Source organism: Oryza brachyantha, chromosome 1 (genome assembly GCF_000231095.2).
Source record: "Oryza brachyantha chromosome 1, ObraRS2, whole genome shotgun sequence".
NCBI lineage: Eukaryota > Viridiplantae > Streptophyta > Magnoliopsida > Poales > Poaceae > Oryza > Oryza brachyantha.
In genome coordinates, this window is record NC_023163.2 from 26,394,133 (window position 1) to 26,410,085 (window position 15,953).

At 44.2% G+C, this 15,953-nt stretch overlaps 3 protein-coding genes across 3 annotated transcripts; 2 read left to right on the forward strand and 1 right to left on the reverse strand.

The window, feature by feature from the left end:
- Positions 1–2,473: 2,473 nt before the first annotated feature.
- Positions 2,474–6,172, forward strand: LOC102720202 (AP2-like ethylene-responsive transcription factor At1g16060). Its single transcript, XM_040529981.1, has 7 exons — positions 2,474–2,725; positions 2,851–2,933; positions 3,179–3,187; positions 3,575–3,663; positions 3,922–4,046; positions 4,641–4,717; positions 5,288–6,172. Exons 1-7 carry the CDS (start codon positions 2,493–2,495, stop codon positions 5,830–5,832), a joined length of 1,161 nt encoding a protein of 386 aa, XP_040385915.1. The 5' UTR covers positions 2,474–2,492; the 3' UTR covers positions 5,833–6,172.
- A 2,675-nt stretch (positions 6,173–8,847) lies between these two features.
- LOC102722441 (ADP-ribosylation factor 2) lies at positions 8,848–12,041 on the forward strand. The gene is made up of 7 exons (XM_006644825.3): positions 8,848–9,015; positions 9,550–9,702; positions 10,218–10,288; positions 10,455–10,574; positions 10,930–11,048; positions 11,423–11,504; positions 11,725–12,041. Exons 2-7 carry the CDS (start codon positions 9,555–9,557, stop codon positions 11,728–11,730), a joined length of 546 nt encoding a protein of 181 aa, XP_006644888.1. The 5' UTR covers positions 8,848–9,015; positions 9,550–9,554; the 3' UTR covers positions 11,731–12,041.
- Positions 12,042–12,553: 512 nt separating this feature from the next.
- On the reverse strand, positions 12,554–15,529 carry LOC102722721 (vacuolar protein sorting-associated protein 36). Its single transcript, XM_006644826.2, has 8 exons — positions 14,813–15,529; positions 14,478–14,678; positions 13,919–14,012; positions 13,774–13,831; positions 13,595–13,664; positions 13,147–13,282; positions 12,977–13,061; positions 12,554–12,870 (listed from the first exon to the last, which is right to left on the reverse strand). The coding sequence occupies exons 1-8, from the start codon at positions 15,458–15,460 to the stop codon at positions 12,813–12,815; spliced, it is 1,350 nt and encodes a 449-aa protein (XP_006644889.1). The 5' UTR covers positions 15,461–15,529; the 3' UTR covers positions 12,554–12,812.
- Positions 15,530–15,953: the final 424 nt, after the last annotated feature.

Sequence of the window (15,953 nt, forward strand, 5' to 3'; positions counted from 1 at the left end):
AACTGCGTCCCCTCGGATGCAACGCTAGTGGCATCATCAGGTTGTGCCAACTGACGTTTCCCCATGTCGCCGCCAGCCGGCCGGTCGCTGTCGACGGCGCTGTTCGTTTTGGTTGATCGATCCCGATCCATTTTGCACGGCGCCCGTGTAAGTGTGTAACGTACTAGGATATGGTCTCCAGCGGGCAGCAGGCAGCTCGTTCGCGAGACCGAGTGCGCCATGCGCAGACAAAACCATGTCCCTTCATTTGATCTCCTCGTGGAGGCCGTGGCTTCTTCGGCCGATCCGGCGTGGCCTCGTGGGCGTCCAAATGGTTTGATGGGACGAGTGGGTCGGTCGATCACTCGCGGGCGTAGGATGGATGGTTGGTTGCCCGCGACGTCACCCGGCCGGGCGCACTTGCGCCCGTTGGTGCGTCCAAGTGAAAGGTGGATGCGTTGGTGGTGGTGGTCGTCGTCGCACTCCTTGGGTTGAGTTAGTTGGTGGCGTGGAATTGGCTGAGAGCTCGCCGGGTAGTTGATGAGCTAATGGTGCGGGTTAAAATGGCCTGGAACTGAGTAGGTATGGGCCTTTCTGGTATAGTACCTTTAAGCCTTTCAGGAACCGAGCGTGTTACTTGGGCTAGGCTAGACGTTACAGCCCTTTCGACCCAGGCCCTGCATCTTGCTATATGAAATTGGAGCCCATTCTATGGTAGCAGTATTGGTAGGTAACAAGGAATTTTCTCGATTAATGCGGTAATCGAATACAGAACTGCATGCAGATGCATCGCAGGGAAACCGGGAATTGCATTGACCAACCATTCTAATTTCGAAAGCAAAAAAGAAAAGCACATTGTTGATGATGGCATGACGCTAATCGATGCCTAAGCATCTGCAAAACGCGTAGTGGCACGGTTTTCTCTCCCTCTCCGCGCGGACCAAGAGAAAGATTTGCGGTATGCCTGTATCACGCCGGGGTCGGGGGGGTGTAAATACTCTCACCTACGCAGGGCCTACGATCACGTCTTGTGCGGTTGTGCCTAAGCAGCACCACGTACGCGCGGGCACGAGTGCACGTGTCGGCGTGCGTGCGACACAGACGCTTGGCCCCTCATCCGGGAGTCGCTTCCAGTCACGCTCACGCAGTTGCTCCACACCTTAGCCTCCTTATCGTAGCAACACGTGGAACCAATTTTCTTTAAAAAAATATCATAACTAATGTATGTTTAGTTCTCGAAAAGTTTTAAAAAAATATTACATCAAGTCTTTAGACATATAAATAAAACATTAAATATAGATGGAACAAAAACTAATTGCGCAGTTATGGTAGAAATCGTGAGACGAATCTTTTAAGCTTAATTATGCTATGATTAGCTATAAGTGTTACAATAACAACATGTGCTAATGATGGATTAATTAGGTTCAAAAGATTCATCTCGTAGTTTTTCGGTGGAACCTGTAATTTGTTTTTTCGTTTGTGTCCGAAACCCCTTTCGACATCTGATCAAACGTCTGATGTGATATTTGTTCTAAAAAATTTTGGAATCTAGACACACCCTAACTTGGGTCAATAAACAAGTACTATGATAAGGTTAAACATACTTATGAAACTTATGGTAAATAGTAGTAGGTAGCAACCAAACAATCCCGAGAGTCGCGATGCACTATTAGTAGGGGTGGGCAAAAAAACCTAAATCGAACTTCGGTCACGAGTTCGGTCACTTGTAGAGATTAGCCGAAATAATTTTGGTTAATTTGGTTATAGTTACTGGTTAATCGAAAAACGAACTAATATAAACAATGGTACACGCTCAGTGGCGAACAAAGCTTATCAGATTACTGCTATGGTTGAAGATATATTGTAATTCGGAGTCATATTGAGTTATTGAACTATAAAAAACATAAATCAGTGGAGGTGTTGTCAATTGTTTTAATTTTTGCTGTAATCTCAGATAATCAAATTTTAGTTTGGACCAAAATTAAAATCAAATTAACCAAAACCGAATTGCTAGATATTTTTCCAGACTTATTTTAATCTTAACATTCTAGTAAACAAAAGTTTTATATAATCAAACTAACCAAACCGAAATAGCCAAACCAATTGAACGAGCACCTAGACAGCAGGTTTAAACCGGACTGAGTGAGCTCTGCTTTGCAGTGGAGGCCCATCCACGGATCAAAACCTCCCCGTACGGTACGGCCGCGCGAGCGAGTGGGTGCCTGAGTGGTGCACCATTCCACTTCACGCACATACCGAGCCTTTTATCCCCGAGACCTTGACCGTAGAAACGCCCCCTCGCCACGGCGGCGTCACGCCAAGTGTCGTGGCGCGGCGCCCGCGGTGTCGCAGCACTAGGTACAGCGTAGCGCCCCCAGCTTGCCTCCCTCTCGGAAGTCTTAGTACAGCCCTTGTCCTTCCTTCTCCCTGCTCCGCTATATAGCAGGCAGGTTCACCGCCTCACCGGTGACACCCACCCACCCACCACCTTGTCTTCTTTCAGGCTTTCAGCCATGGTCTCCATGAGGAAGAAGAAGAAGACCGCTTTTGCTGCTGCTGCTGCAGCTGCAGCTGCAACCACCCCGCTCTCCCCTTCTTGGTCCTCCTCGGCATCCTCCTGCATTGTGCCGGCCTGCGCGGAGGGGAGCGAGAAGAAGAATAAGAGGAAGCACAGGAAGAGGGCCAAGAATGGCGCCGGTGACGCCGCGCCGAGGAGGGGTTCCTCCATCTACAGGGGCGTGACAAGGTCTGTGGCTTTCCTTTCCTTTCTTGCTTGCTTGATTGATCAAACCACCATGGTGGTCTTGATCGGTTTGTGATGAGTTCGTCGTCGTCGGTGTGTGTTTTGTGTTTGTGTTTGCTGCTGTGTAGACACAGGGGCACAGGGAAGTACGAGGCGCACCTGTGGGACAAGCATGGCTGGAGCCCAGACCGGACAAAGAAAGGCAGGCAAGGTGAGAGATACAAATTCTTCGAGGCTCTGGTCTTTGTTTAATTTCTGCTAATGGAACAAATTGACGCCATTTGTTCTTATTTGCTCTCCACTATTATTTCTCTTTGGTTATTGCTATGTCATTTTGTAGCTTAAGTATGTGCTGACATTCTTGTTCTTTTACTGTTTGTTCACAAATGCTGTGTGTTTCGTCTGCCTTGGAATTCGTGTGGTGGTGCGCATCCACCTCATCATCGCCTCCACTAGTCTATCTGGGTGAGTCGAGATCCTCTTCACATCGTGGGAAAAGTTCACAAGCTTTTCTTCGCTATGATTCGCAAATTATTACAAGCATGTATGGCTCTGAATTATATTGTGTCTAAGAACTACTACCATGCATGTTTGCTTTCTTCGGAATAACTTTGAATCCTCGGGCACTTTGTTGTTACTTTCTTGTAAAAGAGAGTAAAGAGAAGGAAAACACTTTCGGGTAAAGTGGAAAAGTACTGCATTTTGCTTTGTCCCCATGCCTGCGTCCAGATACAATTTGTACAGCTGCATACAGAATCATCGTGATCATGCTTTACTCTACTTTCACGTAGAACATACTACTGCCTGCAATGCAAATACTACACGAATTAAGCCAGCATTGCTTCTTTGCAGGAGCGTATGACACAGAGGAGGCTGCAGCTCGCACTTATGATCTTGCGGCACTCAAGATCTGGGGCTCAGGCCATGCCATGAACTTCCCGGTAAGCTTAACGATGTTCTAGCACGTTTTCAACCCAGTCTTTTTGTAAGTCAAATTTAAATATTCAATCTTAAATTTAGAGTTTATTTTAAAGTTTATTCATCGAAGTTTATTTTTAATATTAATTTTTAGACCACTAATAATATATATAAGTTTTATTTATAAATTATTTTTGTTTAAAAATATGCCGTCCGTCCTCGGTAATGAGGAGATGATGTTATTAGCTTGCTTGTTAAGCTCACTATGGTGATAAATGCAGATTGACACCTACAGACAGGAGCGTGAGAGGATGCAGCGCATGACAAGGGAGGAGTACCTGGCAACTCTGAGGCGCAAGAGCAGTGGCTTCTCGAGGGGTCTCTCCAAGTACAGGGGAGTGGCAAAGTAAAGCATACGTTCTCATGCAATATCACTGTACTGTCCAATTAAGCACCACCTAAAGGTTTGGTGGTGTTTGGGACAATGGATTTATTTTTAGCCTCTTGTCCCATCGAATGTTTGAACGCTTATTATAAATAGTAAACGTAGACTATTAATAAAACCCATCCATAATCTTGGACTAATTCGTGAGATAATCTATTGAGCTTAATTAATCCATGATTAGCCTATGTGAGGCCTAATTATGAATTAATTAGGCTTAAAAAATTCGTCTCGGCTTACCACTTATTTATGAATTAGTTTTTTATTAATGTATGTTTAATACTTCAAATTGTTCAAACATCTATCCAATGTGATATTGGGGCTAAAAAGCCCCGTCTAAACAACCCATACCCATAGCATTGTCCCGTGCATAACCCACATGTACTTTTCTTTCTCGCCTTTTGCTATTCTGCAGTCGCCTTTTCTTTCTTTCTGTCCAAAACCATTTCTTGGTAGTACTGGTACTGCGAAAACTGATATGCTACAAACTGGGTTAAAGTTCTTTTGCCTGTTGTAGCTCCACTTTGACCGCAAATGCCAACAATTTTTTCACCGCAGGCATCACCACAACGGCCGGTGGGAGGCCAGGATAGGCCGAGCTGAAGGCAAGAAATACCTCTACCTGGGAACGTTCGGTAATGTATTCTCGGCTTGCTGACCGGCTACATTATGTCACTCACGCCAAGAAACTCCAAAATTAAGCTTTGAAAACAATTTAATTTTGGGTTTTATACGTGTTTATAAAATTTTTATCCATAAGTTTTTTTTCTTTTTAACTAGGTTGTACACTTCGCCAGACTATCTTTTTGTTTTTTATGTTTTATAAGTTAGAATTCGAAATTTAACGGGTGATTTTAGTGTAGTTTATTTTTAACCTCCGTTTCTAGATAGCTAAAGAAATTTTATAAAAAAAATTATTCATGGATTTTTTTTGCAAATATATCATTTGGTTTTTTTTCTTAAAGAAATCAAACAATCATCCCATATTATAACCAGTGCACGGATATTATTCATTATCGTATTTCCGTGTGCTATTTTCTTGGTGATTGTTAATTTGTCGTGCCATCAGCCATGCGATGCTTATTTTCCAGCACTGATGCTTGTATATACTGCTGCATCGCTGCGTACTGCACAGCGACTGTTACACAAGTCTCACAAAATGTGCTTCTGAAACTGAAAGATGGACGCTGCTTGGTCTCATGCAGATACCCAGGAAGAGGCAGCCAGGGCCTACGACCTGGCGGCGATACAGTTCCGCGGCCGCAGCGCGATCACCAACTTCGACGCCCGTTGCTACATGGACCAGCTGCAGCCGCCGCCGCCGGCTGCGCCGGCAGCGGAGCCACCACTTGTCCGGCCCAAGACGGAGCCCTGGGAATGGGAGCAGCCCGCGGCCTGCCCGGCGCTCCGCGACGTGGACGACGCGGACGACGCCATCGCCGAGATCCTGCCGGCGCTCTGCATGGACCGCGCCGACTTCGAGGCCAGGTACCCTGCCCGCCGCGACGGCTGGTCGTCGTCGGACGCCGCCGGCGCCTCCGACGTGCGTGGCCTGCCGGACGACGTGGGCTTCGTGGACGACATCGAGAGCCTGTTCGACGCGCCCGGCGCCCCCGCCGCTGCCGCCGCCAACTCCGCCGCGCAGCTCCCCGTGCCCGGCGCCGCTTCTCGTCGGGCCAGCGCCGCGGCGGTCGTCTCCTACGCGGCCGCCACCATCAGCTCGCTGGCGTCCGGTCGCTGGTGGCACTGACGCTGCGCTGGTTCGCGCAAAGTTGGTGGATCATGGAGACATGGAGCTGCAGTTAAATGCGCGTGAAAGTGGGAGAGAACAGGAGAAGGCTCGCACTTTTGGGTGTACAACTCTCCACGCCACTGTGATATACACTAGCGAGCTCGGTATTGGTACTTGCACCCTGTCGGATTCGGATGTAGCAATGGCAAGTACACGTAAGCGCTGTCACGCTCAAGGTTAGTAGAGGACAAGAAAGAGAAGTACTCCAGCTAGCTAGCTACGTATCGCACACGTACTCCCTTCTTCCTTCGTCCTAAAAAACCAGCTTTTTCGAGTATTTAATCATCCGTCTTATATTTTTTAGAAAACATCTTATATTTTTTAGAAAATTAGTCACACGTAAAATAATATTTATATTTTATCATTTAATAAAAATAACATTATTAATCGTAAATTTTTAAACATTATATTTAAAGACTGAAAAATTGATTTGTTTTAGGACCGAGTGAATATTGCGTAAGTATACATGGTGTGTTGCCCTGTCGGCAGTACCCGCGGTATTTTGAAATATGAAATATGGTAAGGCCGTTAACGTTTAACACATATTTAAATATTTGTTTTAATCGAAATTTTTATTTAAACATGTAAAAGTATAACTTTCAATTAAAATATATTTAATAATAAATCTAGTTATGATAAAAGGTTAAAAAGTTAGTGATGTTATTTTTTCTCTTTGTCTCAAAATAACCTAACTAATATCAAATCACAATACACTTGTCACATCATTTACCTAATTCTAATGTATTTGTTCTAATGTATTTGTTTCCTATTTTACACACTCTAACACAACCTAAAATGAATTTATCTAATGCTGATTGTTTAAAGTTAATTTATTTTAACAATGTTTGCTTTTTTTTAAAAAAATTAAGGCCTTGTTTAGTTCCTAAATTTTTTTTCCAAAAACATCACATCAAATTTTTGGACACCTAAATAAAACATTAAACATAGATGAAAAAAAACTAATTGCATAGTTACAGAAGAAATATTGAGACGAATCTTTTGAGCCTAATTAGTCCATGATTAGCTATAAGTGCTACAGCTAATGACGGTTTAATTAGTCTCAAAAGATTCGTCTCGTGGTTTCTAGGCTATCCGTGAAATTCGTTTTTTCATTCATGTCAAAAACCCCTTTTGACTTCGATAAAAAATTTAACGTGACTCTTACCCTAAAAATTTTCTCATTCTAAACACCACTTAAGACTTACGACGGCAGGCTACGGTAAGGAACCTGTACGTCTACATAAAAGCGGCAGTAGACAGTAGAGTCGACTCTCATCGCTGACAGCTGCAGTCGCGGAGAGGAAGTACTGTAGCTAGCGCTCGACCCGTGCAACGTTCCGGACCGGCCCCATCGGATCGAACTGGCCAACGCTGAGGCCATTACTCCTTTCATTTTATAGTTTTAGAACATTTCTAGTGATCTTTTTCATTTCTCAGTTTTATATTTTTGGTAGAGAATTAAATTCCTGCATGAGAGTGTGATCAAATATACCATACAAATTATAGGTGAAAAAAATGTTTGGTCTCAATGGACTTTCATTCAGTTTTCATTTGCTTGAAAACAACACCATGAATCTTTCACTAGTATGAAAAATGTTATCTTCTCTTTCGTAGTTAAATGTTTATCATGCCATAAAAAAAATCTAATGTGACAATTATGTCAAATAAAAAGACCACTGAGAATGGCCTAAACAAGCACCCGAACTAGAGCTTGGTTAGGGCACCTCCAATATATAGTACTTAGTGAGCTTAACAACATAATTAAGCTAAGCACTATACTTAACTCTGTTAGCCTTCGGTTTTAAGCAATGGCCCAGTTCTATACACAAAAAGAGCAGGATTAATTTGGTCGTAGTATCGATCTCTGCACGCAGTGGTGCCTGGTCGCTCTCCTAATTAACTCTGGTGATAGCTGCAATCTTAAGCTTCCTCCAGCTATTGAACATTCTGTTTTTGGCGAAAGCAACGTACGCGGGGAGTTCGGACAGCTATACATACCTGGTTGGTGCTGAATAAATTCATAATACAAGTCAAAACACAATATACATATGAAGAAAAGTAAAGAAAGATGCTTTACTGGAAAGGAGCTTCGTCTAGAGGCTAGGACTCCACCAGAAGTTTGTGACCGATCACATGAAAAGGTCTGGACTTCTGTCATACCGAGGGTCAGTTTGAAAGAGTTGGATGTTTCAAATAAAAGTATTATTGATTATTGAAAAAGAACAGTTTAATACTTTAATTTTCTTCGAAATTACTGGAACTGTTTTTTAACGACACGGTCGAATCCAACACCGATAAGTGTTTTATATGAGAATGATTGGAGAAGATTTGCGATTGATTGAAAAGAAGATATACATGAGAAAACTAAGTGAAGAATAACTGCATTTAGCTGAAATCATGAGATAGGTGAGAAATAGCTTCATTTTATGTTCGATGAATAATATTTTTTAGTTGGTAAAAAATAAATTAAACTATATGATGGTCAAACAAACAAACAACTTAGATATGGAGAAAATAAAAAAATATATGATAGTAAAAATAAATAACTAAGATATCACAGAAAAGTGATAATATACATTTATTAGTTTAAAAAATCAGCATGTGTTTCAGGAAATAAAACAAACCAACAAATGAAGAGTCAGACAAGTTCAACCAAACTTCCCCTGTTGGGCCGGGCCGGGTCAAACTTGTCGGCGTCCACGGTCCATCCCATCCCCTCCCCTCCACCAGCCCACCGCGAATCCGGTTCCATCATTCCATCTCGGTAGAAATGCCTCACCCCCACATCGATCGAACCGAGTCTAGTCAACCCACCTCAAGTCGATCCCCACCCCACGTCGCGAACCCCACCGAAGCATCGGACGGACGAAAACGACCGTCCCCGAGCGCCCGCCCGCCTCGCGAGCGACGACACGGTGGTGGGCCCTCGTGCTCTCCTTCTTCTCCTTCCCTCCTATAATAGCCGAAGCGGCCCGAGCCGCACCGCAACCGCAGCAGCCAGAGCCTCTCGCGTTCGCATCCGTCGCGTCCCGCGGCTCCTCCTCCTCCAAAGCCGCCGCCCCCTCGTCGTCGCGCGCGCAGATCGCGAACCAGAGAGAGGGAGAGGGAGAGCTTTACGCCCCCCACGCCGCCTCCATCTCGGTGAGTGCTGCGGACTCTGTGCTCCCTCCCTTCCCGTCGGAGCTCGCAGATCTGCTCGCGCCGGTGGATCTCTGTTGGGTGTTTTTTTTTCTTTCTTCTCGGGTGGTGGTGGATCGAGTGAGTCTGGGGGTCGATTCCGTTGGGCCGGAATGGGAGGATGCGTTGCTTTCGTTGCTGCCTCGGTGATGGAGGCATGCGGCGTAGGCTCTACGCTACTACTGGCGGGGGGAATCTGTGCGAGCCTGCCTCGGGTGTTCGTGAATCTGATTCGATCCCGCGGCTTTGCGCCCGCCGTCTCGTGGATCGGATAGCCAGCGTGCCGCGCCGCGGGTGGGGGGGGGGGGGGGGTACATCCTCGCGGATCTCGTACCCCGAGCTCGGTCCATTTGTGCTGAACTTTTTGTGTGCTCCGTGTCCAAGCTCGGCGTGGAGTCCTGTGTTTGTCGCGCGTGCGGATCGGAGCGAGTCTACTTCAATCTCTGCGCTGCTTGCTGAAACTTACCCGTGGTGCTGGATTTTTTTGTTCTGTTGCAGGAGAGATGGGGCTCACGTTCACGAAGCTGTTCAGCCGCCTGTTCGCGAAGAAGGAGATGAGGATTCTCATGGTCGGGCTCGATGCAGCCGGTAAGACCACCATCCTCTACAAGCTCAAGCTCGGCGAGATCGTCACGACCATTCCCACCATTGGTAAGTACTCTGTTCATGCCCTGCTTCTGCTGAGCGGTCTTGTAGCTGTAAGAAGATACTGTGGAGCGCGCGTTTATGTACATGAACGACCATTTAATCATATGGTGCGAGTACCAGTTCTGCTGTATAGAAAATTAGAAATTTAAGGCAAACTTTAACATTTAATCATCGTGAAACGAGCTTGTTCATATTATAATGACGTAGCAAACTTTGATGTTTGGTATTGGAATATCCTTGCCTACTTGATACGTTGGTTAGGACTGACAATTAAGTCAAGCGTATACTACTGTAGTTCTTCAGTGACACATTAATTGGTCACATTTATGGTGATACTGTCTACTCTATTCATGTCTTCATGAAGGCATCTGTGTACTCTGTTCATGACTATTCTTGTTCTTAGTGATATATATGTAATTTTACTGGATCATTATGGTAATGTATTTATACTGTTACAGTGTGATTTTACTGCATTTTAGTTTAATAAAATGAAACCGCCTTATTCTGGAAATTTTCAGGATTTAATGTTGAAACTGTTGAATACAAGAATATCAGCTTCACTGTTTGGGATGTCGGTGGTCAGGACAAGGTAATAGAGTCGGTGTATAGTTAACTTTCACAGTTGGAGAAATCGCAAGTACCATTTGTTAGTAAAATTGAAATTGCACTTCATTTCTGCATTGGTGCTGTCGTATAAATGTTGTCATATGAACTTCCCCCAACTTATTATTTTATTGATCTATATATCAAAACAGATCAGGCCGCTGTGGAGGCACTATTTCCAGAATACACAGGGACTCATCTTTGTTGTGGACAGCAATGATAGGGAGCGTGTTGTTGAGGCCAGAGATGAGCTTCACAGGATGCTGAACGAGGTAATATACTATCATTGTTGTAGACTTATTATTTGGTTGTTCTATAGTGTGTCCAGTACATATATCCGGTCTATTTATGAAGCACTCGTTCAACATTGTTGCAACTACAAAATTGGAGAATGTAAGCTGGTTGCTTGGTTCACAAAAGTTCTTGAGATTTACCAGGGCTCAGTTATGCTCTTGTATGAAAATGCTAAAGTAGTATAGCCGAAGTGGTAAGAATTGGTAGTCTTTTTTGTTCAATGCTTAATCGTGTGTGTTGATTTATTTAAATCTTACCTGGAAATACCGGTTTCTTAGTTTATCATAAACCACTTAATTTAATGTTAATAATGAGGATCCTTTTGTGTTACAGGATGAGCTACGCGATGCTGTGCTGCTTGTATTCGCAAACAAACAAGATCTTCCTAATGCCATGAATGCAGCTGAAATCACTGACAAGCTTGGTCTGCATTCCCTGCGCCAGCGGCATTGGTAAGGAATTTTATATGAATAATTTGAACAAACTTTCCCTTCTAATTGCTTGGTCCATGTTGCGCCTATTGTGCAACTTATCAGGGTTTACATATTAGACACGCTGAAAACTGCAGAACTATATCTGTTTGCAGGCATATAGTACATTTTTAAATCCATGTGACATGTTATTTTTATCCAGGATCACTTCTCTATGATTGTAGGCATTTATCTTTAGTGATTTATATAGTCTTGTGGTTGGGTTTGAATGTTGCAAATGCGATTTGCATCCACCTTATGGTTTGGACTTTAGACATCTTTGGTGACACCGTTTGCCTTAGAAATTTATGAAAATTGCTTCATGACATTAAAATATTCTTGTCCCGGTGTTGCAGGTACATTCAGAGCACTTGTGCTACATCTGGTGAAGGGTTGTATGAGGGGCTTGACTGGCTCTCCAACAACATTGCCAACAAGGTATGTTGGCCATATCCCCATACCATATGTGGTCATTCCTTCATCTGTGCTTTTGTTGAAGGCCTATTCTTGCTAGCTTAAACTTTGGCGTTTGCCTTAAACATAGAACAAAGCTGAACTGTCACTCGAGCACTACATGTCTTTATATAGTCTGATTACTTGGCCTTATACCGTGAGCATCTGCTGCTGATGACATATTCATTTTCATTGTTTTGTGCAGGCTTGAAGCGTTTTGGCAGCTGGATATCTGAACGACTCATTAGTGCCGTTTTACATATATTATATAACATATATACATCCTACCGCACACAGTGCGGGTGCTTGTGAAGGAAAAAGCTCGTTTGTGGAGGCTAGTATCAGATTGTTCTTTTCATGGGCATTATAAATGCTGTTTTGTTTGGTTTTACAAGATTTACCGTGTTGTCCATATGTACCCGTTTGTTCTGAGACGGTCTAGTAAATCGATATGCTTTGTCCAGAACTTGGTGTAAATTGCAATTTCAGTTTTCTGTGATCTTAGTGCCAGTACAGATATTATTTCCTTCGGTCTTAAGTTTTTTGGTTGTCGCATCGTTGTTACGTCACGGCTAACGGGTACTTGAGCCAGGTGATGTGCTCGAGCGGTGGCTGCTGACGGGGCATGCCCACCGGTAATTTGCTGCGTTTATAGGCATTGCCCACTGGGAACGCAAAGGTTACTGTCGGAGAGAACCACAGAATTTCTTTGAGCAAGGGAAAATGACGTCAGTCGATAATCTTATAGTATTTTTTTTTACAATGGGAACCTAGAAATACGAGGAAATGTCGTCAGCAGATAATCTTGTAGGATTTTTTAGTACAAGGTTTACAAGGGGAAGCTAGAAATTTTGGAAAATGTCGCCAGTCGATAATCTTGCTTAAGTAAAAAGTACACGTACGTATTCATTCATCAGGACGTGAAGAACCTGCGCAAAATTTTACGATACAAAAGCCAGATAATACATCATACACCGTCTTGTTCAGTGATATACACTCCGCAATCAACACTACTTTATGAATTGAGTAATGACTGGCAATGAAAAAAGGACCCCCATCACTCATTGCATGAAAGTCTGCCTTGAGGAAAGGCGAGCAAAAGCAGACCCAAATCGTCATCTCTTCTGTTTCAGGAACCCACGTCTTATGCATTCATTCTAGAAAATAACAAATTGGTTACATCACGCTTTGGAGTGTTGCATAAAGACATCACGGCAGAATATGCCGACAAAACTGAAAATTGATCAGCCGAATTGCAGAACCCGTCGTGCTACCCGATCAACCAAAGATAAGTCATTGTGATGCCGTTGTGACGGATGTCCAGGTGTGGTATAGTCCATGGGTTTTTGACCTGGAAGGAATATTAGCAATGTAAGATATTTGTCTCTTCCAATAATACAAGCTATATTCTGAACCAAGTAACTGCATGAGAAAAGACCAAGGAGAGGTCTACTTACAAATAAATATTTTGGGGATCAATTTCATTAAATATATTAATGTAGAAGCGTAACCCATCTGGACTGACATCCCTGCAGAGGATGCCTGAAAAATAAGTTGGTCTTAGTTTATTTTGTATATATAGTGGAATACATGGATTGAAAAATTTTTAAATGGGTAACTGTAATACCAATGTTCTCTGCATTTAGAAGATGCTCCTTTGCTAAAGCAGGTGCAATCCCAAGTGTAAATGCAGCATCGCTGGGGCTTATTCCCTTCTGAAGAGCATCTTCCTTTTGTGCCAGTGATGAGATTCTTGCAAATACCTATGCATATTGCGAAATACTCAGCATGTACTTCTGCTAAAAACGATAGTACTAGAAGCAGTTGAAACTAAAGGAAACAAAGGCAGATGCTTACCAACAAAATAAATGAAACGGAATGCAACTAAAGTGAAACGAGACCTGATCATATATTCATCCTTCTAACTAAAAGGATATGTGAGCCAGGAATCAGATTTGGCAGGTTTAGAGATATTTAGTTGTTTCAGTGACAGATAACTTGGGCATCTTATGTCGTGTGGCGCTATTTGACATGAATTTAAAATAACGTTTAGGTCTATTTTTGCCAGAGCTTACCTCATCATCACTATGGGTCTTGGTCTGGATCACCTTCACTCCACTGTCAAATTTCCTGAGCATGACTGGGCTGCTCATTACAAATCAATATCTATAAGCAAAACATAGAACCCTAATTAATGGCTGGCAACAAACCAGCTGAAAGGACTTAACAGGTTATTACAACATGATTTACATACACGTCAAATTTCTCCCAAAGGGAACAGGCCTGGAGAAGATCCTCTGGTGAGATCAGCTCTACACAAGAATGGAAGAGAAAATTACATATATGAACCGTGTGACCAAGGAATTCCGTACAGATATTTAGCACAAAAAAGAACAGACCTGTCCCTCTAGCACGGTTGTAGAGGCAATAAACATCAACTAGTGCCATCATACCACCCGCTTTCTCGAGTGGTATTCTTATGTAGTCAGCCAGCTGGTAATGAGTATAACAGGTTTAGCCTTAGTAAGACTGCTCTAACCAGGAGATTTCAGAAAAAGATAAGAACACTTCAAAACAGTGAAGAATAGAGGGACGGGCAATTTTTTGTGCTCCTGTCAATTGTACAAGACACGAAACTGGAGTATAAAATATGTACTCCGATGTTGCAATAAACGGAAATCTTTTGAATGATTTCCAAGTCTGACCCAACTGATGTCTATGCACTAAGCATGTGATACTATTCAACAAAAGCAGAGGCTCCTAGTGGATAGAGGAAAAATAAATAAAATCTATGCTGAAGATCCAATGGTGATGAAACCCTCAAGTTAAGGTCTAGCTGGAATGAGATTATACAAAAATCATGCATTGCCATTGCCACGGCGATCACAATTGAGCTCTACAAACAATGAAAATTACTTCGCAGTGAATGCGGGAAGAACATGAACAAGACAGTATTACCTGGCGTGACAGCTGCTGGTGGTAAAGAGCCCCAGCGGTTTCTTTCGTCACAGGGGACACAATTCCAACACTCAATAGCCAATCCTGCATGTCTTGTTTAGATCCCATCTCATCATCATTGGAATTGGATTGGGCTGATGAGTTCATCAGTAGCTTTTGCCTCATTTTCTCAGCTAACTCCATCATTTCCTTAGCTTTGCTCTAGTTAGAAGGATGCAGAAAAAGAAGACTTAGTTCCGACGTAGAGAATGGTGTTTCAAGGATGAATTGCATCGCAAGAACTAAATGTGGACATGGTCTCAGATACTACTAGTTAGCAGCAGAGGGGAACGAACCATGAGGGCGTTGAGATCCTGGAAGGCATCCTGCAGGTTCTGCCCCGCGCTCTCCCACGCCTCCTGCTCCATCCGCAGAATCCCGGAGACCCCAACCACGGGCATCTTGATCGAGAGATCCTCCTCCGCCGGGGCTACCTGCGCCACCGAGGAGCCGCCAGCGGGGGCAGCCACGGGGACCAGCTCCCAGGCCCTCGCGCGGACGGCCTCGAGCAGCCTCCCGTAGAAAACATCCGCGTCCCCCTTGCCGGTGACGACGACGGCGACGACCTCCGATCGCGAGGGGGGCAGGGAGATCTGGAGGCGGACGCGCGGGTGGTGCGACGAGGAGGGGGAGGACGACGACGACGAGGAGGAGAAGATGGAGCGGAGGGGGTTGTGGCTGTGCTTGCGGTGGGGCGGGTAGGGGTGGACGACGGCGGCGAGGGGGAGCGCGCGCGCGGAGCGGGAGGGCTCGTGGAGGAAGATGAGGCGGTGGGAGGTGAGCACGAGGAGGCAGCCGCGGAGGGGCGCGAGGCGGGGGCTCTCCTCGGGCTCCAGGTCCGCCTGCGCGACCAGGTGCCGCTCGACCTCCCCTGCGGACAGCACCGGCCGCCCCGCCGCCGTCACGTCCGCGGCCGGGAGCCAGTCGCCCGCCGCGGCGGACATGGTGCCTCCCCTTGCTGCTGCTGGCGAGCCGGTGACCCTGACTGCCGCCTTGGGTTTTTGCGTACTTGGGCCGGGCTATCTGCAAATTGTAATCGCGACCGAAGAGAAGAACGGTACAAAGTATAACTGTATACGACCTGACCTCAGGCTAGTCTCTAGGGGAATGTTGGTTCATGTTTTAATTTATTAAATGATATTTTATATAGATAAAATAATAACAGGATATAAAATTTATAATGAGAGAGATGAAGTGAGCTTAATAAGGGTAAAACTTGGTGTACACGGTTATTTAAACTATAAAATTAGATTGAATCCCCATTGAAAATATTTTGTTTCATCTCTATACATTTAACAAACTTCTATTGCTCACTTAGATGCAACATTTAAGTGATACATGTTACCATAAAAAACCATAAAGTAAAATTTACATTGATAGCGCTGGTTTCATTTTTACATTCAAACATGTTTTGACGACACTATTAAAAATTGCATA